Source organism: Oncorhynchus kisutch, linkage group LG24 (genome assembly GCF_002021735.2).
Source record: "Oncorhynchus kisutch isolate 150728-3 linkage group LG24, Okis_V2, whole genome shotgun sequence".
Classification (NCBI taxonomy): Eukaryota; Metazoa; Chordata; class Actinopteri; order Salmoniformes; family Salmonidae; genus Oncorhynchus; species Oncorhynchus kisutch.
The window spans coordinates 20,975,524-20,997,829 of NC_034197.2; the positions used below are offsets into that span (position 1 = coordinate 20,975,524).

General features: G+C 41.8%; 1 protein-coding gene across 1 annotated transcript; it reads right to left on the minus strand.

The window, feature by feature from the left end:
- Nucleotides 1–11,325: 11,325 nt before the first annotated feature.
- LOC109869726 (5-hydroxytryptamine receptor 6-like) lies at nt 11,326–20,289 on the minus strand. Its single transcript, XM_020459992.1, has 6 exons — nt 19,693–20,289; nt 19,474–19,605; nt 16,378–16,416; nt 16,243–16,272; nt 13,643–13,777; nt 11,326–11,679 (listed from the first exon to the last, which is right to left on the minus strand). Exons 1-6 carry the CDS (start codon nt 20,287–20,289, stop codon nt 11,326–11,328), a joined length of 1,287 nt encoding a protein of 428 aa, XP_020315581.1.
- Between the last annotated feature and the right edge of the window lie 2,017 nt (nt 20,290–22,306).

The window sequence follows — 22,306 nt, forward strand, 5'->3', positions numbered from 1 at the left end:
ATGTAACATTAACATTTAACTAGGCAAGTCAGTTAAGAACAAATTCTTATTTTCAATGACGGCCTAGGAACAATGGGTTAACTGCCTTGTTCGGGGGCAGAACGACAGATTTTGTACCTTGTCAGCTCGGGGATTTGATCTTGCAACCTTTCTAGTCCAACACTCTAACCACTAGGTTACGCTGCCTCCCCAACATCTTCCATGACGTAACATAAATAATGTAGGATTAGGTCCTACATTTTTGGGGGGTTATGATAAGGTAAGACAATTGTACCAATATCATAAATAAAAATGTCATGTTACAGGTCTTACAGACGTAATTGTACAGACCTTGGGTGACAAATAGACATCAGAATTCCATATTTGTGATAGATAACAAGCAAAGAGGATATTTTTTTATCCCTTTCATTTTCTTCCCAAGAAGGCTTAAAAAAATTCTAAATTCTGACTTCAGCAAATGGGAGCGGGGCAGAACCAAACAAAATGGTATTGTATTATTATTCCAGAAATCCTTGTCCTCCTTGATCTTCTTAAATAATTCACTGAAGCATGTTAGAATGTGCTAAAGCTCTCACCCTTTTTTTTTTAACTTTGCAGTGATGGTGAAATAAATTAACGTTTTTTCTGCTTGACAGGGCACCCCTTAATCCTCACTGTTCTAAATGAATCCAATCTTTATCTGATACCTTTACATTTTTACTTTGTTATCAAGATCCAAAAGGTGCAAACACTATGCCTCAGAATGTCTCAAATGCAATAGAATGAGCATGAACTTGTCCATGAACAATTTTATCCATTAATTTTCTAAAATAATTTCCCCCCCCATCAATTTGCTCTTGTTGAATGGACGAGATGTTTCAGATCACTGCATATGACCGTACAAGTTGTGACGCGACGTTACGATATTGAACACAACCCTGTTTAGCCAGGAGGTGGACGCGTCAGCTCTTTGATCAGGCGTATAATCATTAAAGGCTCTGCATGATCAATCTGGTGTCTGCAGTGGCCGTACAGCATTTACTGTGATACGGCCTCCGCAGAAGTCAGGGCATTCATACTTCTTGTGCTTCGCGGAGCAGAGCTGTCAAGGAAATCAGTTTGTGTTTATATAGGACCTCCCGCCCCCACCTACAGTTAACCAATCATGTCAATCCGGGGGCTCCATATAGCTGACGGTAGGTGGGGGCAGAAGGTCCTGTATAAACAAATGTACTTCCTTGACAGCTTCTCTGTATGAATTATGAAGTATGAATGCCCTGACTGAGGCCTTATCACAGTAAATGCTGTAAGGCCACTGCAGATGTCAGATTGACAATGCAGAGCATTTTGTCCAAACAGTTGTAAAACAGAACATTTCCAAAATAATGGCCTGCCTAGCATTTTTATACATGACACAAAGCATGATGGGATGTTAATTACTTAGTAAACTCAGGAACCACACCTATGTGGAAGCACCTGTTTTCAATACACTTTGTAGCCCTCATTTACTCAAGTGTGTCCATTATTTTGGCAGTAAAAAGGTTTAAAGGTTGCACAGCCTACCAAAATGATGATTAAGTTGCGACTGTCAAATGAAGGTAGAGGCCCAGCCAGGCATATCGCAATATTTCAAAATATATTCGCGAGAAAACAGTTTGGAAAGCAAATGGTTATTGTTGTAAAGAGAAGACAATGAAAAGACTACTTTATCTGTCTTTTAGTTATCAAAATTCTCAACATAACTGAACAAACTATATGGCCTATCTTATTGGCACCAGCGGAGCACATCAGCCATATCCTCGGTGACTGTACGTATTAATTGTTGGGTAGTGCCACTTGAAATTTTGTTTTTGGACAATTATTTCCTCCAGGTTAGATGGATGTTATACTGTATTTGGGTCTCCCTTCTCGTAGGCCTATTATATGGACAACATTGTTTTTATTGATATGTTTGTCAGTCAGCAGGGTAGGCTACCCTGTCATTTTTGTTGTATTAAAACATATTCTGTTAAATGTCTCCAGTAAAATATAGTGTGGTAGAATTGAATGAAATGGGTTCATAAAATTTTCCTCTGCAAAGAAAGGAGAAGAAACATATCTGATATAGCTTAGGCCTACTCTATGCCACTACGTTAATTGTATGGCTGATTGTGGCCTTTTTTGCCAACAGTGCTGGAGTTATATTATATCTATCCAGTCTATTCATCACATTAGGAATAGTAGAATATCTTATATAAGTCTGAAAATGCAATGATGCATGGAATGCTTTATTATAAAGGTGCATTTTAATGGGGAAAATTAGCTTATGTAAACTTGAAATTCACAGCGCTTCCTATGTTGAATGGATAAATGAAAGTGAGATTCTCTGTCACTTGGATGATATGTTAGGGATGCAAAAGATGTACACAGCATGTTACAGTGCAGTGGTTTTTATTTATTGGTCCATGTACCGGTCAGAGAGGAATGGCTCCTGGGATACGTGTATAGGGGTTCATCGGCACAGATGTCTCGCACAGGGCTTCAGCCAATCAGCTTGAATGATTGCTGCATATTCAACGTGGCTATCTTCTGTGGCGAGTTAGACTATTGTACAAATTAAAAGTGATAGCTAGCTACATTTTTAAGTAGATGCACCAACATCACACTAGGTTCAAGCTTGACCAAAATGTTGCCATGGGCATAGTCGATTTGTTTTCTATCCAACACCAGCACTAACTGATGCTGCTTAACAAAATAATTACCTCGAGGTCAATGACTACCAGGTGTGAGCAGATGGAGAACACACATCACTGTGCAGTACCAACTCACATCGTGATGCATTCATCCTCCAAACCTCTGTAGCTTCACAATGCAACAGGCTTTAAATCACTTCACGGCCTTGGGAATGTAGTTAGAGGACAATCTATTGAAATCTGAAGACGGTTATTATTGTGCTGCCGGGATGCATTGATTGCTCGAGTTTATCAGCAGACTAAAGCGTTTTGAGGGATGAGATGGCTACTAGCTGCGTGTTCGATTGTACATTTTAGTTGGTGTCAGGCTTTCTAGTACTTTCTCTCTTTTTGACAATACTGTCTCTATAGTAATAATTGTTATATATATATATATATATATATATATATAATAGACATGGAATCATACAATTTATTTAAAGTTGAACAAAACCTGTTCGGTAAATGCATGTTGCATTGTCAGTTCACAGCCAGGTAGAGTTGAGCGACGTCAACCCTTGTCCTATTGTGATTATGTACTCAAAGCATTGTGATATGTGATGGTATCGCACCCTATTGGCCAACCAATATATTTTGGGGTGAAGAAAAAAAAACGGCTAAAAACCATGGTTGAGCTGTATAGCGCAAAATTGCATGCTACAACTGGACGAATCATGACGAAAGATAATGTTGAAAGCCTGGGCAGAGGCTAAATGCTGGCAAATCTTTTTGAATATTTCTTTCTGGTGGTGCTTTAGAATGGAACAGGTTTGTGCCTGTGGCGTAAGGGCTATCCCCAACAAACAAAAAAAGAATCTTGGCCGAGTCTGTACTTTCGGCCAATTGATTGGATGAAATTTGAAAACTTTAATTTTTCCAAATAGACACACCCTATGTGCTTTAATAAAATCAACTACAACTACAAGCACTGAGCTTGTCTGATACTTTAAGCGCACTGTTTGATTAAATAATTAAGACACAAATGACCCAAGAGGGAGCCAGAGATCAAGATAACCAGAAGAAAATAAATCTGTTCCCGACGCTCCTCCTCCCAGTGCTGCTGGCCTTCATCGGTTCTTCCGGTAGGCTCCTGAAGTTGCTGGTAATAGTCCTTGTGTATATATTTGAGAAGGCCAAGTAAAAATCACATTTTTTTTTTTTTACCTGCAAACCAGCAGAGTGCGCCAATTCAACAGCGCACAAAAGATTGTTTCAGAACCGCGGACAGCAACCGCTATCCAACGTGGGAGAAAGCGCCCACTGAAAATTCAGTTCAGCACCTTGGAGAGTGCCACTGCAGCATCCTCTGTCAAACATAAAACCTGTCAATATTTTGGCATGCAACAAGAAAAACAAAGTTGGCTAATTTACTGTTTTCAAGTGGTATGTTATATTACTATGGTAAGCAAACCGCTGTTTGCAGTGTTTGCATTCCACCTTTTGGCGTCATCCTTTACTACAATGAAATGCTACCATACTGCAGACTTTTTAGGGCTACATTGTTCTTACATAATATAACCATATACAAATACAGTAGAACATATAGGTCTTTCTATAAATAAAAGGGGCCAATGTGAGACATCAGGGTCAACATCTCTAAAGGGTTTGATATTTAAATAATAATATAAATATTAATTTAAATATGATTTTCTTGCAGCTTCACATGTGTATTTACAGGAATAATAGTCCAAATAGGCACAACGAGAGCATAACACCTAACAACAACAAAACATCTACATGCCATTCATAATCTCACAAGGACACTGCATGTTTCTTTGTCATTCTTAGTAGCCAGGTCTGGTTGTGCTTTGGTCAACTTCTGTCATTTATAGCCATCCTAAACATTCCAGAATAATGAAAAAGATAAAACAGCATTTATTTATATATATATATATATATTAGTTTATATAATCAATTCACACAATAATATAATAGTTCTGTCAACAAAATCATTGACAATAACCAATAATGAAATCATTATAAATCAGTAAACTCTTCAAACAGTGGGTGGGTGCATGTGAAAACTAGACATCACATTCTTCCTGTGTCCTTGTTTCCGCCACTTCTTGCCTTTCCTTGAAAGTGCATTGGAGCCCCAGGGGAGGAACCTTCCCTCCTCTCCCCCAATGTGCTTTGATACGGAGGTGAGGAATAGAGGAAACAAGGGGAGAATCTCAATTGCATTTCCTTCATTTCTTACATCCTCTGAGAGGGATTTATGGGTGGTGACATGGTGACAGTTCCACCTTAGGCTTGGTAGAGTTACACCTGTCCAATTCTCTCTGTATGGAGGTAGGGGTTGTTTCTAAGCTGTATGTAATTACAATCACTGTGGGGACAACGTCATCAATGCACTTGTTGTTGAAGCCAGTGACTGATCTGGTGTACTCCTCAATGCCATCGGAAGAATCCCAGAACATTCCAGTCTGTGTTAGCAAAACAGTACTGTAGCTTAGCATCTGCGTCATCTGACCACATCTGTAATGAGCAAGTCACTAGTACTTTCTGCTTTAGTTTTTGCTTGTAAGCAGGAATCAGGAGGAAAGAGTTATGGTCAGATTTGCCAAATGGAGGGCAAGGGAAAGAGCTTTTTTCGAGTCTCTGTGTGTGGCGTAAAGGTAGTCTAGATTTTTTTCCCCCTCTGGTTGCACATAACATGCTGGTAGAAATGAGGTAAAACTGATTTAAGTTTCCCTGTATTATAGTCCCCGGCCACAAGGAGCGCCGCCTCTGGATGAGCTTTTTCTTGTTTGTTTATGGTCTTATACGGCTCGTTGAGTGTGGTCTTAATGCCAGCAACAGTTTGTGGTGGTAAATAGACAGCTACAAAAAATATAGATGAAAACTCTTGGTAAATAGTGTGGTCTACAGCTTATCATGAGATATTCTCTCAGGCAAGCTAAACTTCTAAACTTTATTAATATTAGATTTCGTGCACCAGCTTTTATTTACAAATAGACTGACCGCCACTCCTTGTCTTACCGGAGGCAGCTGTTCTATCTTGCCGATGCACAGAAAACCCAGCCAACTGTATGTTATCCATGTTGTCGTTCAGCCACCACTCGGTGAACAAAAAGATTACCGTTTTAATGTCCCGTTGGTAGGATAGTCTTGATCGGAGCTCATCCACTTTATTATCCAATGATTGCACGTTGGCTAATAGGACTGATGGTAGAGGCGGGTTACCTAATCACCGTCGGATTCTTACAAGGCACCTCGACCTACGACCCCTATATCTCCATCTCTTCTTCATGGGAATGACGGGGATTTGGTTTTTGTCCGGCTTCTGAAGTAAATCCTATGCATCCGACTCGTTAAAGAAAAAAATCTTTGTCCTGTCTGAGGTGAGTAATCGCTGTTCTGATATCCAGAAGCTCTTTTCGGTCATAAGAGACGGTGGCAGAAACACTGACGAGACTCCCAGTTAGACAGCAAATGTTCCTTTTGTTCCATAAAGATAATTTTTATACCCAAATACCTCCGTTATGTTCAGAAATCCACAAATTATGTCCATAATATCGGCAGAAACATGGCAAACGTTTTTTATAATCAATCCTCAAGGTGTTTTTCAAATATCTATTTGATAATATATCAACCGGGACAATTGACTTTTTAGTAGGAGCAAGAGGAAAAATGACTACCTCTGTCTTTTACGTAATAATCACTCTGAGAGCCCTCAGCTGGCCACTGACGCAATGTAGTCATTTACGCTCATTCTTCAAAATAAAGGCCCGAAACTACGTCTAAAGGCTGTAGACACCTTAGGGAAGCCACAGAAAAAGGAATCTGGTTGATATTCCTTTCAATGGGCAATAGGGCTGCATAGAAAGACAGGGGTTTCAAAATAAGAGTCACTTGCTGATTGAATTTCTCAGGATTTCGCCTGCAATATCAGTTCTGTTATACTCACAGACAATATTTTTACAGTTTTGGAAACTTTAGAGTGTTTTCTATCCTAAGCTGTCAATTATATGCGTATTCTGGCATCTGGTCCTGAGAAATAGGCGGTTTACTTTGGGAATGTTATTTTTCCAAAATTAAAAATAGTGCCCCCTAGTTTCAAGAGGTTAACATCTGCTAACCATGTGTATTTCACCTATAAAATGTGATTTGAATCCATGGTGCTGAAAAGAAAGCACTGCTGTTGGGACGGTTTTATGTAGGCCCTAACAGTTTGTGATCACTGTTATAGTGTAATTAATGTATTGTTTAGTGTTGTGTAGTGGCTTGCTGGCATGCATAAAATTAAAATTTGCCCCACCAAGATTTACATGCTAAAATCACCACTGCTTAGAGTGATGGACTGACATCCACGTGGCCTTAGCAATGGATTAGTCAACTGAGACAGGCGTGAGTCAGACAGGTGTCTTGTATGCCATGAAAAATATATATTTGCGCCTGCTAGACAAAAAAAGAAATCTGTCGACTAACAACCCATCAACCAGTCGGCTAAATGGGGTCAGCCCTAGTGTATCGCGCACATAACAGAGCAAAGTCAGTTAGGATAAATCATGGGCTGGATAGAAGCAAAGTTTACCATCCTCAGGACCTGATAATAATTGCCTCATCCTCTTCTCTTAATATTGTTTGTTCAATCTCTCAACTTTATTCGGTAAATAGGCTATGGTTCATAACGTTAACTTGTCTTAAAGCTTTTATGATAGGTCTAGTAGGAGGGTTGGCCATTTGGTTTTCAACCTTGCATGGAAATAATTGATTTCTTAATAAGTTTAAACTTGTCATTACATTTTTCTATTCATATTGTCCTTCAGCTACACTCAACCCCTCCCATCTATCTCTGAACACCATCCAGTTTTGATTTCCATATTGATATTGTTTGTTCTCTCTCATTATTGTTCCCCTGGCTACCTCGTGTTTTTAGGCAATTCAAACAAATTTGAGTTGGAACTCTGTTTCAAGTATTAATTGTTTGATCGGGAGAAAGCTATGCATGCATAAAGCAATGAAAGCCCAAAGTCATATTCATAGCCTATGGTATGGAGAGAGAAAGGAACACAGCCTAGGTTTTTTTTAAATGGCTAGACAAGATAGTTAAGGAGTGTATGTTATATACCAGGTATTTCCAAACTGGGGCAATGCCGGCGGGGGTACACCAAATAAAATGTGCACTCCACAAATTTCTTGTTAACAAACTATAGGTTTTGGCAAGTCAGTTAGGACATATACTTTGTGCATGACACAAGTAATTTTTCCAACAATTGTTTACAGACAGATTTTTTGATTCCAGTGGGTCAGAAGTTCACATACACTAAGTTGACTGAGCCTTTAAACAGCTTGGATAATTCCAGAAAATGATGTCATGGCTAATTTACATCATTTCAGTCAATTGGAGGTGTACCTGTGGATGTATTTCAAGACCTACTTTCAAACTCCGTGCCTCTTTGCTTGACATCATGGGAAAATCAAAAGAAATCAGCCAAGACCTCAGGAATAAAAAAACTATTGTAGACCACAAGTCTGGTTCATCCTTGGGAGCAATTTCCAAACGTTCATCTGTACAAACAATAGTACGCAAGTATAAACACCATGGGACCACGCAGCCATCATACCCCTCATGAAGGAGACGGTTTCTTTCTCCTAGAGATGAACGTACTTTGGTGTGAAAAGTGCAAATCAATCTCAGAACAACAGCAAAGAACCTTGTGAAGATGCTGGAGGAAATATGTACAAAAGTATCTATATCCACAGTAAAACCCTGACCTGTGCGGAGAGCTCCTTGGTCTTCATGGTGCACTTCCTTCGTGTTGCAGACTCTGGGGCCTTTCATAACAGGGGTATATGTCCTGAGATCATGTGACAGATCATGTGACACTTAGATTGCACACAGGTGGACGTTATTTAACTAATTATGTGACTTCTGAAGGTATTTTGTTGCACCAGATCATAATTAGGGGCTTCATAGTATAGGGGGTGAATACATATGCACGTACCACTTTTACGTTGTTTAATTTTTTTTTTACAAAAAATAAAAAAAATCTATTTAAATTACAGGTTGTACTGCAACAAAATAGGAAAAACGCCAAGGAGGATGAATACTTTTGCAAGGCACTGTATACACACTACCGTTCAAAAGTTTGGGGTCACTTAGAAATGTCCTTGCTTTTGAAAGAAAAGTACATTTCTTGTCCATTTAAATAACATCAAATTGATCAGAAATACAGTGTAGACATGATTTATGTTGTAAATTATTATTGTAGCTGGAAACGGCAAATGTTTTATGGAATATCTACATACAGGCGTACAGAGGCCCATTATCAGCAACCATCACTCCTGTGTTCCAATGGCATGCTGTGTTAGCTAATCCAAGTTTATCATTTTAAATGGACAATTGATCATTAGAAAACCCATTTGCAATTATGTTAGCACAGTTGAAAACTGTTGGTCTGATTAAAGAAGCAATAAACCTGGCCTTCTTCAGACTAGTTGAGTATCTGGAACATCGGCATTTGTGGGTTCGATTACAGGCTCAAAATGGCCAGGAACAAAGAGTTTCTTCTGAAACTTGTCCGTCTATTCTTGTTCTGAGACATGAAGGCTATTCCATGTGAGAAATTGGCAAGAAACTGAAGATCTCGTACAAACTCCATTCACCGATCCGTGCAAACTGGCCCTAACTAGAATAGAAAGAGGAGTGGGAGGCCCCGGTGCACAACTGAGCAAGAGGACAAGTACACTAGAGTATCTAACAGACGCCTCACAAGTGCTCAACTGGCAACTTCATTAAATAGTACCCGCAAAACACCAGTCTCAAAGTCAACAGTGAAGAGGCAAATCTGGGATGCTGGCCTTCTAGGCAGAGTTGCAAAGAAAAAGCCATATCTCAGACTGGCCAATAAAAATAAAAGATTAAGATGGGCAAAAGAACACAGACACTGGACAGAGGAACTATGCCTAGAAGGCCAGCATCCCAGAGTTGCCTCTTCGCTGCCAGTTGAGGACTTGTGAGGCGTCTGTTTCTCAAGCTAGACACTCTAATGCACTTACTTACTCAAATTTGTACTTACTAATGTACTTACTCTTACTCAACAAATACGTAAAAAGAAAAAAATGTAAGATGGTTAAATAAAGTGCAAAATTATTGATTATTATTATTTGTGCCCTGGTCCTATAAGAGCTCTTTGTCACTTCCCACAAGCCCGGTTGTGACGACAACTCACATTCATTCTTATGTTTAATAAATGTTTCGTATAGTGTGTGTGTGGCAGGCTTACAATGATGGCAAAAAACATCATTTGAGAGTGCGCTGACCCTGGTGCTAGTGGGAGTACACAGCTGGAGGTTGAATGTTTGAAGGGGTATGGGACTATAAAAAGTTTGGGAACTACTGTTAGAGTATATATATTTGTTTATGAATAGGTTTAGGCTATACGGCCCATGCATTCGACAGAGAGAAACAATATTTTCTGACTGGACATTTTGCACTGCTTTGGTGGAGTTCTCCGCTCTGTCTAGCCTACCGTTCTCTCTTGCGTTCTGTATATAACATTTATTGAAATAGGCTATAGCAAATGGAAATAGGGAAATATCTCGGAATGTCACTCGTGCCCGACTCTCGTGCGCGGCGCCAGTCAAGTTCAAATAAACTAAACCATTGCCTGTCACATCACGATGTCGTCACCGTCAACGACGGCTGCAGTACATAAAGCAGAATTTAGCAACATGGTGTTTTTATTCACAACAAAACTTCAGTTACACAACGTGAAATCTATAAAGTGTCAAATAATGTCCAGTTATTACAACAAGTCCACGGTATACATATTTCATTTCCATCTACGAAGGGTTGAAAATATGTCCAGAAAGCCCACTTTTCCTCCCCCGAAAATATAGTGTTCAGGGTAACCTGCAACATTGTTCTGAGGGGAATGCCGCCCATAAAGACAACGGTGTAGCTTCCCATCTCGAGTTTGAGGGAACGCATCAACACATGGGACCAAACAGGCGAACATAGGAGGTTATAGGACCAACTGCAGTTCTTCTGCCTCTTCTCAACTTGAATTACCAACAACATCACAGCTGTCTGTGGACAGACCTCATTTAGCTTCTCAGCACACTCAGGTGCCAGAACACTCAGTGAAGACATCAGTGGACACAAATGGCAACTTCCAGTGAAAAACATCTTAATTGAACTAATCATGAACGTGTGAACCCCTTAGGACTTTTAGATGTATTTAACTATGGCAGCCTAATAAGTGATGAATAATGTATGCACTGTATGGTGTGTTAAAGTAATGTAATTTTAATGTAGGCAGGATGTTAATTAAAAACATTTAATTACAATACTATTCATAGACATCCTCCCACTTTTGTGGATATGAAGACAATGCAGCATGAATGAGTCCCTGGCATTTTTTATAATTGTTATCACAGTGATGTCATCTAATGCAGTCACCCAGTGATTCTCAGCACCTAGCTCTCTCTCATCCACTCCTGCCCTGTATGCTCACTAAATTGCACAGTCTAGATTATTTTTCCATCTTGCTACCACCCACAAGTGCTGCTTTGATGAGTTTAACATGACACCTTCCTCCAACCTTTCCCCTCAGCCAAGTTCCCCTTGGTGGTAATAAGTTACAGTATGTAACATCTCTTCACAATCTACTCTCCATCCTCCCCTTCAGTCCAGCGTGTCCACCTGATTGGGCAACCGCAGGGGCAGCTCAATCCCAGCGTGGTCGTCGTCAAACAGGTTGACGGCGTCTGTGGCGGTGGCGGGGGGCTGTGGGGGGTCGGAGGCCAGGGAGGGGGGCTCCGTGGGCAGGTTGGGCTCACCGGAGTTGCGGAGGGAGAGGGAGAGCGCCAGTGAGGGTCTGTGGGGCGAGTGGGTGGAGCAGTAGGGCAGCAGCCTCCCCAGGGCCCGTTTGAAGTCACGCATGAACAGCGGGTAGATGATGGGGTTCATGGTGCTGTTACAATAGCCCAGCCAGGTGATGGCGTCAAAGAGCGCCGGGGGAACACACTCACATACCGCCTGACGAGAGAGAGAGAGAGAGAGAGAGAGAGAGAGAGAGAGAGAGAGAGAGAGAAAGAGAGCAAAAGGCAGGCACCGGGGTTGTGTTCAGTATGTACGTAGCATGAAGATGTTGTGAAACAATTTTTTAAATGAAAAGTATTCTTGTAGGAAATATGTAGCCAGTAAGAGGTAAAACAGAAAATAATATTGTAAAGGCTCTTTTCATTAGCGTACAGAACCTAAGTAGAATATATATATACATACACACACGACACACACACACATACACATACATATACACATATATATACTGCTTATACATATAGGGACATAACCCATAGAAGGGTGAAAGACTGGTTCACTATGGCATATCAGAGAGAAAGGGAGAAGACTGCTGTTGGAGTGTCCTATATTATGAAGATGAATGAGGGAGGCAGTGAGTGAGAAGCTGAAAAAGGGAGGGGGGTGTTCACATACCACATTGCATGTGAAAGGAAGGCAGACACTTGAGCCCTCTGTCTGCTATATTCTGGAGGAGTGAAGTGAGGGACACAGATGGGAAATGAAATGACTGGATCATTGAAAGCATGAAAGCAGGACAACGATAAGTACCAATTTAGATTAAATCCTTTTATGTCACACACTTAATCCTGATGATTAACATGCTCCCCTTGATTTTAGATAATGAGCAAATGGTGAAGGGGAGTACATTTTATGTTTGGCTTCTTTCACCTAATCAAGCATCTTATCATTTTTCTCCCTAAAATTCTACAACCCCAAAAAGACCATGGTATTGACACATTCTTGGGATGAGCCCCACCCCCCCAATTGTATTTCACACATTGCTTTTATGCTGAACCACATGGCAACACTCCAGCAATGATAAACCTGGGTGATGGAACAGTAAAAACACCCAATCGAGTCACTGAGGTGAATGAAATATGGAGCTCAGATGAAGACCACAGACCTGAATTGAAAGAAATAGGATTCCAAAACGTTAGTTTTTCACTGTGAATGAAGATATACTCTACATGTGAGACATCTTACAATAATATTATAATATAAACATTTGTTATGGCAAAAGTAAAATCTCCTGTCTCCTAGAATTTGGCACTAAATTCAAGAAGGATGAGTGGACATTAAATATACAGTATGTTCCAGTAGATAAGGGAACATTTTCAAACAACATTTCTGTCTTTAATTTTCTACTGCTTATTATTCCACTTGACCGACATCCATTTCCATTCATACAACCAATCTATTTAGTATCCACTTGACCCCACCCCCTCCCCGTTTTGGTGCCCGTTTTGGTGCCCGTTTTGGTGCCCGTTTTGGTATTTTCTTAGCACTACACAGTTACTTCAAATAACTGAGTTTGGGAAACCCTATTCTAGCTGACACCTTTCCCACAGGAATAAGGCAACCTCAGAGCACACACAAAGCAAACTTAATTGCCATAAGATGGAGCGTCACACACGGAATGGATGTGGTCCAGGTTCTGTAATACAGGGAATAATTGGCAATGAATAGGGAGGGTGTACACAAACATAATGATAACAGATGTGCTATACAATATACTGTGTGCATGTGGGTTGCAAGTTTCGACCCTGAGAAGATGAGCTTCAACCAATTTATAGATTTCTATTCATCTCCGCTCAGAGCAGCTAGCTGATCCCCTAGTGTTGAGCTCATCATTTTTTGAAAAGCCCTCGATTGAAATGTGCTTTGAATCCCAAAGTTTACTGCAAGCGCTGCAAGAAGAAACAATATCATTGATATCGAAGAGAAATAATGACCAGATTCGATTGTGCATTTTATTGGCCAATTTCTTTATTAATGTGGAGGTAAAGTGAACGTTTGGAAATTGAGATTTCACTAGGATTTCAGGAGAACATGTATACTCTTCTATGCTTGACATTAATGTAATAGTATGTTTAAATCACTCTTTAATAAAGAGGCCGATACAGTTTGAGCCACTGACCTGGGCCATGTTGGTGATGAAGAAGGGCAGCCAGGCGCTGAAGAAGAGGCCCAGCAGGACTCCCAGGGTCAGACTGGCCTTCACTGCCCTCCGTCCCTGCCGGTGGGCCAGCCGCCGCTCGCTGTTCACCGACAACTGAGGACAGAGGGACAGACAGGGCGGTCAGAGACAAGGGCCGTGTCCCAATACCTATACTTGCATCCTAAATAGGCCATTTGAGTATGCAAAAAAAAAACGGTTTAATAGTGTGCGACATTTCAAAAATCAAGTATACTTTAAATGCCCGGATGTAATACTAATTTCAGTTTGACAACAGCCGGTTAATTAGATATGGAGATGCGCTACCGAAATCAACTAATAGCGGGAAACAACGCAATAATGTATTCTCAGTATGCAAAAATAGGTTTTATAGAATGAGAATTATCTAAAATCTAGTATGGTTTAAAATGCCATGATGTGATGCCCTATTCATTTCAGTTCTTCATCTAGTATAACTTGATGCACAGTTTTCCACAATGCATTGGAAGAGGTTGGCTGCAAGTGATAGGCCCTGGTTGTCTTCAAGTAGCCAGACAAAAAAACTAGGCTGCTTAATTGGGAAGATGCTGAATAGCGGATTTCTGTTTTCTCATTGAAAAGTGTTTGTACTCTTTTAATCTACACTGAACAAAAATATAAACACAACATGTAAAGTGTTGGTCCCATGTTTCATGAGCTGAAACACGGTGGGGAGAACAAGTATTTGATACACTGCCGATTTTGCAGGTTTTCCTACTTACAAAGCATGTAGAGGTCTGTAATTTTTATCATAGGTACACTTCAACTGTGAGAGACGGAATCTAAAACAAAAGTCCAGAAAATCACATTGTATGATTTTTAAGTAATTAATTTGCATTTTATTGCATGACATAAGTATTTGATCACCTACCAACCAGTAAGAATTCTGGCTCTCACAGACCTGTTAGTTTTTCTTTAAGAAGCCCTCCTGTTCTCCACTCATTACCTGTATTAACTGCACCTGTTTGAACTCGTTACCTGTATAAAAGACACCTGTACACACACTCAATCAAACAGACTCCAACCTCTCCACAATGGCCAAGACCAGAGAGCTGTGTACGGACATCAGGGTTAAATTGTAGACCTGCACAAGGCTGGGATGGGCTACAGGACAATAGGCAAGCAGCTTGGTGAGAAGGTAACAACTGTTGGTGCAATTATTAGAAAATGGAAGAAGTTCAAGATGACTGTCAATCATCCTCAGTCTGGGACTCCATGCAAGATCTCACCTCGTGGGGCATCAATGATCATGAGGAAGGTGAGGGATCAGCCCAGAACTACACGGCAGGACCTGGTCAATGACCTGAAGAGAGCTGGGACCACAGTCTCAAAGAAAAGCATTAGTAACACACGCCGTCATGGATTAAAATCGTGCAGCGCACGCAAGGTCCCCCTGCTCAAGCCAGCGCATGTCCAGGCCAGTCTGAAGTTTGCCAATGACCATCTGGATGATCCAGAGGAGGAATGGGAGAAGGTCATGTGGTCTGATGAGAAAAAAATAGAGCTTTTTGGTCTAAACTCCACTCGCCGTGTTTGGAGGAAGAAGAAGGATGAGTACAACCCCAAGAACACCATCCCAACCGTGAAGCATAGAGGTGGAAACATCATTCTTTAGGGATGCTTTTCTGCAAAGGGACCAGGACGACTGCACCGTATTGAGGGGAGGATGGATGGGGCAATGTATTGCGGGATCTTGGCCAACAACCTCCATCCCTCAGTAAGAGCATTGAAGATGGGTCGTGGCTGGGTCTTCCAGGATGACAAAGGCCCGAAACACACAGCCAGGGCAACTAAGGAGTGGCTCCGTAAGAAGCATCTCAAGGTCCTGGAGTGCCCTAGCCAGTCTCCAGACCTGAACCCAATAGAAAATCTTTGGAGGGAGCTGAAAGTCCATATTGCCCAGCGACAGCCCCGAAACCTGAAGGATCTGGCGAAGGTCTGTATGGAGGAGTGGGCCAAAATCCCTGCTGCAGTGTGTGCAAACCTGGTCAAGAACTAAAGGAAACGTATGATCTTTGTAATTGCAAACAAAGGTTTCTGTACCAAATATTAAGTTCTGCTTTTCTGATGTATCAAATACTTATGTCATGCAATAAAATGCAAATTAATTACTTAAAAATCATACAATGTGATTTTCTGGATTTTTGTTTTAGATTCCGTCTCTCACAGTTGAAGTGTACCTATGATAAAAATTACAGACCTCTACATGCTTTGTAAGTAGGAAAACCTGCAAAATCAGCAGTGTATCAAAAATGTGTTCTCCCCACTGTAAATGATCCCAGGAATGCACAAAAAGCTTTTCTCTAAAATGTTTGTTTACATTCCTGTTAGTGAGCAGTTCTCCTTTGTCAAGATAATCCATCCACCTGACAGGTGTGGCATATCAAAAAGCTGATTAAAGAACATGATCATTACACAGGTGCACCTTGTGCTTGGGATTTGTCACGCAACACAATGCCACAGATGTCTCAAGTTTTGAGGGAGAGTACAATTGGCATGATGACTGCAGGAATGTCCACTGTGTAACCATGCCAGCCCAGGACCACATCCGGCTTCTTCACCTGCGGGATTGTCTGAGAACAGTTGATGAAACTGTGGGTTTGCACAACCAAAGAATTTCTGCACAAACTGTCAGAAACCGTCTCAGGGAAGCTCATTTGCCTGCTTGTCGTCCTCACCAGGGTCTTGACCTGACTGCAGTTCGATGTCGTAACTGACTTGGGCAAATACTCACCTTCGATGGCCACTGGCATGCTGGAGAAGTGTGCTCTTTACGAATGAATCCTGGTTTCAACTTTACCGGGCAGATGGCAGACAACGTGTATGGCATTGTTGGGGCAGGTGGCTTGCTGATGTCAACGTGTGAACAGAGTGCCCCATGGTGGCGTTGGGGTTATGGTATGGGCAGGCTTAAGCTACGGACAACAAACACAATTACATTTTATCGATGAAAATTTGAATGCATAGAGATACTGTGACGAGATCCTGAGGCCCATTGTCGTGCCATTCATCTGCTGCCATCACCTCATGTTTCAGCATGATATTTCACAGACTCATGTCGCAAGGATCTGTACACAATTCCTGGAAGCTGAAAATGTCCCAGTTCTTCCATAGCCTGTATACTCACCAAACATGTCACCCACTGACCATATTTGGGATGCTCTGTATCGACATGTACGACAGTGTGTTTCAGTTCCCGCCAATATCCAGCAACTTCGCACAGCCATTGAAGATGAGTGGGACAACATCCACTGGCTGCAATCAACAGCCTGACCAACTTTATGCAAAGGAGATGTGTCATGCTGCATGGTCACTGGTTTTCTGATCCATGCCCCTAATTTCTTTTTTTTAAGTGTCTGTGACCAACTGATGCATATATGTATTCTCAGTCATGTGAAATCCATAGTTAAGGGACTAATTAATGTATTTCAATTGACTGATTTCCTTATATGAACTGTAACTCAATAAAATCTTTGAAGTTGTTGCATGTTGCGATTATATATTTTTTCAGTGTAAATACTAAACCATCTTTTAATTTCTGAATTTGTCGGCACCGTGGATCTCGGGATGTGTTTGCGTTGTTGAAATCACATCAGTCATTTATGGATCAAGCTTTAGCAGTCGTTTTGATCTCGGTCCCACTGATCAGTGCTTTAGTTTATGTTGCTGTCCAGCAGTTCCAGGTTTTTCTATGCAATAGCCTTTTGATGTGAACATTTGAAAAGTTTTGGTGTGCCTACTAGGCTATTTGATTTAATGTATATGTTACAGGACTTTGGTTTCACTAATGCATTTGTTGAAATTGAACCAAATTATATGTTTCTGTCTTCAGAGTTTTTTAAATAGGATAAATGGATTATACGGGCTAAAGTGTAGGTTGAATGTGATAGTCTACAAATAACCAGCCTGAGTGAGCCCATAACTCAATTTTTATTCTATTCAGAGTTTAGAGAAATTAATCAAATTTGAAATGAGATATTATCATGCTGGTCAATGTGATGCATATCTGAATTTGGAAAAATCCACATATCCAGTCAGGAGCTGCTACTGCGTTGCGGCTGTGGCATAATGTATCGCCTCCTTTTTACTAAACGGTAGGTGCTAAATAGTAGGCTATGCGACAATGAGTACATAAGTATGCCGTTTTAGTATGTAGTATGCTAGTATAGGTATTCGGACACGGGCAAGGACTGCATCTCAATGTATCCAAAAAACCTAGGTATTTATTTAATTTTACAAGGTAGCTACAGGTCCACATTGTTACATGATTCTTAAAACATTTTACAGACACTCTTATCCAGAGTGACTTACAGGAGCAATTAGGGTTAAGGACTTTGCTCAAGGGCACATCGACACATTTTTCACCTAGTTGGCTCTGGGATAAGAACAACGCTCTTAACCTCTAGGCTACCTGCCGCCCTAAAACGGTTTACCTGTTCGCGGCATGCACAATTTCAAGGATTTGCAAATGAACTTGAATTAAAACAATGAAGTGGAATAAAAACAATATTTCCAGGGTGAGCACAAATCTAATGCATAGAAAGTTATTTGTGTACAAACAGCAAACCGGTATAAATAGCTTTAAGCACCTATGTAACAATGTGCACTTACACAAATGGAGCTAACATTTATAGCTGGAGTAGCAAAAGAAAATAAATGATAGCTTCCACCAAATTGCTTTCAGGAGAAGAGACAAGAAGATGTCACTTTAGATGCATCCTTGGCCTGATTTGTCGAGGAGTCTCAGAAAAAAGGAAAGGTATGTAGGCCTAACTCTTGCATTTAACAAGATGTAATGCTCACATTGAAAGAGATGTGAAGTGTTGAAAACATTGAAAAGTCTGTGTGGAATAACATTGTTATGAATCACTTTCCAAGGCCCTCAATCTCAGGAGTGTAGCACAGGTCATTGACTAGAAAAATACAATGCCATTTATTCTATCAACCAGTTCTCCATCAACAGGCGCCATTGACCCTCCTCCCTCTTTGTATCTTTCAGAGGATTTGTTATTGACCATGAATTTCTGTTTTACAGAACATAATCTGAAACACAACCAAAACAAACTGCAAATGCATTCAATACATTTGTAAAGTCACAAGCTTGATGTAATCATTGTGTGCTAGTAATATGGGATCAAACACTAAACTTTTGACTAAATTGAATACTCTTTAAGTGAATTTCAAATGTGGGGGATTAGATACATAAAGTGTATTCAACTGTAAAACAGATATGCATGAAAACACTCATAAACGGTGACATTCTGTACTATTGTCTCATATATATATTTTTTATGCTGGAGTATAGACCCAAATTTAAAGTTTTAGCTTCACTGTCCAAATAAATATACGTAGGGGAGTGTACACACACCTAATCAGCCCACAACACCTTCGTAATCTCAAATTCTTGAATCCATCTCCCAAGTCAATGGTTGTGTCCTAATTATTTTAGCTAAATCCCCACATTTGTTTTCCTTCATGACAACCAATCTGAGAGGGCATGAGAGGCAGAGAAGGCACCATGGTGGAAACCTATCAAGGCACACACTGATCAAACAGGGACGGATTATACAGCATTGGGATGTAGCATCATTGTATCCCAATTAATTTCCTCTACCACCCCATGCTCTCACCGGCACGTGGCGTGACACAGGGTTCTCCTGATGACTGTAGTCATCTCCTTCGAGGTGAGCATGTCCGGCGGCGCCCCCACCTGGTGACGGAGGGTGAGAAGGCTCCCCAGGCGAATGATGCGGGTACGGAGGTTGACTTAGCGCCGCCACCCGCCTCGCCTGTCTCCGCGCCGCCAGGAGAATCTGACAGTAGGTGAAGCAGATGGCACTGGATGGCAGGAAGAAGGTGAGGACTGACGCCACCAGGGCAAAAGGAAAGGTAACCCGCAGACAGCACTGGAAGGACAGACCACCGGACTGCGACAGCTGGAAGTAGGAGGCGTGGTACCACAAGCTCAGCTCTGGGTATGTGCTGACGTTGGCACTGCCAGCCCCGTGCATTGGGGAATGGCCACTCCCATGACCCAAGCTGTGCCAGTTCATCTTGATGGGCAAGAAGGAGGTGAGGGCGGCCAGACCCCAGGCCCCTCCCACCAGAAGAAGGGCCCGAGGAGGGGTCATCCTCTGCTTGTAGCGCAGCGGCGAGATGATGAGGAGGTAGCGGTCCAGGCTGATCACACACAGGTTGAGAATGGAGGCACTACAGCACATAACGTCGAAGCAGAGCCACACGGGGCAGAAGCCCGGCCACAACACCCAGGCCCCGTACAGCACATTGAGCATTGCCGGCGGCATCACCACCAGAGCCACCATCAGGTCAGACAGGAAGAGAGACACCAGGAAACAGTTGGAGGTGTTGCGTAAGGAGCGTTGGGCAAACACCAGAGCGATCAACAGAGTGTTGCCACAAGCCGTCATCAGGATGATGAGGGATAACATGCACGCCAACAACCAAGGACCACTGCCACTGATGCCCCAGGCACTGGTTTCGGACAAGCTGCCATTGGAACTCCCTAAAGGGTTATCAGCATCCCCACTTGCAGTTGCTGCATCTAAGCCAGGTAAGGTTGAGTTGTCCATAGCGGTGGTTGACATTGGTCAATGTGAGAGCTTCCCTGTTCCTCTTCCAGTCTGTGAATGCCAACAATTGCTGTGAAGCACAAAATGTATGTGACCTCTGGTGCTAGTTAGTGCTGATAAAGCTTTCCTGACACTTGAGAAGAATAAAGAGAAGCCACTGAGGTCCTGTTTTGATAATCCGTTCACCACATTGTTCACAGGGTTAACAGAGGGGCCCATCAGTCATTTCTGTGAAAACCTCTTATTGGCTCCTGTTGCAGTTGTGATAAGAAGTGTCGGCACTGATTCTATCTCTTCGTCGTGCCCAATAGTCCTGCTTTCCTCAGCGTTGGAGCCAGAGTGAGCAATTCTGTGGCTGTATGTTTCAAAGCTGCGTGTCATGATGACACTCGCTGGGGGGAGGGCAAATTGAGAGGTGGGCTACAACGTGTGAGAGCAAAGGCAGCTTGAGTGGAATGGCAAGAAGAGGGAAAAACAACAAATTCTCCAAGTTATCCTTTACTACACACACACAAGGTTAATGGTATTGCTCCTGTTGGTGTTTGGTTGTTTGTGTGAGAGAGAGCTGTGTGAAGTCTATTTGCTACTCCTTGTGGATATGTGAATCTCAAGTCTTTGTGTTGAATAGAACATACTCCACTGTGAGGGTGCTATTTGTAAGCAAGGCTCTGGCCACAAGTGCTCTACAGGTATCATGGTTTTTGTCGTGTTCCCTCCTGCTAATCCCCGTGCCGGCCACTCCAGCTCACCTCCCAGCCAGAGCACTCCGCTCCCGGGGAAGGAGCGTGTCTGAGCCTTGAGCTGCTAATACATGCCAGTGCACATTCACAGCTAGGTGATGCAAATTCACAGCAAGGAGGCAGTGTGGGACATATGTGGAACAATTTAATTTAATAGCCTGTGATTCTGACATTCTTGCATTATTTCTGTGAAAAAATACATTTATTGACTCCATTTCTTCGTATGGTATATATCAGGGGTACTCAAGTACTATTTGGAAAGGACCCGTCACACACATTTCCTAGGTGGTAAAGGTCCGGATGGATAGTCATTTAACGGCATAGTAACAAACCCCCACATCGCAACCCATGTAACCCCAAACTGTTCACACCCCTCTTGTTGGCGGAGAGAAAATGTAGCAGTTTTAAAGCACATTTTTCATCTTTCATGGGGCAGATATTTTACACAACTCTACACATTTTTCCATTTCTTATGTGTTTATATGACCAAGGGTCGAAGCCAGACTAAAAATGTTTACACATTTTTTGGTATTCAGGACCCACGGTTCATTTAATTCTGTGGGTATAGAGTGCCTTCAGAAAGTATTCAGACCCATTGACTTCTTCCACATTTTGTTAGGTTTCAGACTTATTCAACAAAACAAAAAAATCCTCATCAATACCCCATAATGACAAAGCAAAAACAGTTTTTTAGAAATGTTAGCAAATTGTTTTGTTTTTTATGTATGTGAAATATGACATTTACATAACTATTCAGACCCTTTACACAGTACTTTGTTGAAGCACCTTTGGCAGCGATTACAGCCTCGAGTCTTCTTGGGTATGACTCAACAAGCTTGGCACACCTGTAGTTGGGGAGTTTTTCCATTCTTCTCAGCAGATCCTCTCAAGCTCTGTCAGGTTGGATGGGGAGTGTTGCTGCACAGCTATTTTCAGGTCTCTCCAGAGATGTTCGATCGGGTTCAAGTCTCAGGTTCTGGTTGTGCCACTCAAGAACATTCAGAGACTTGTCCCGAAGCCACTCCTGCGTTGTCTTGGCTGTGTGCTTAGGGTCATTGTCCTGTTGGAAGGGGAACCTTCGTCTCAGTCTGTGGTCCTGAATGCTCTAGAGCAGATTTTAATCAAGGATATCTCTGTACTTTGCTCAGTCCATCTTTGCTGATTCGTTTCCCAGTCCCTGCCGCTGAAAAACATCCCCACAGCATGATGCTGCCACGATCATGCTTCACAGAAGGGATGGTGCTAGGTTTGCTCCAGACGTGACGCTTGGCATTCAG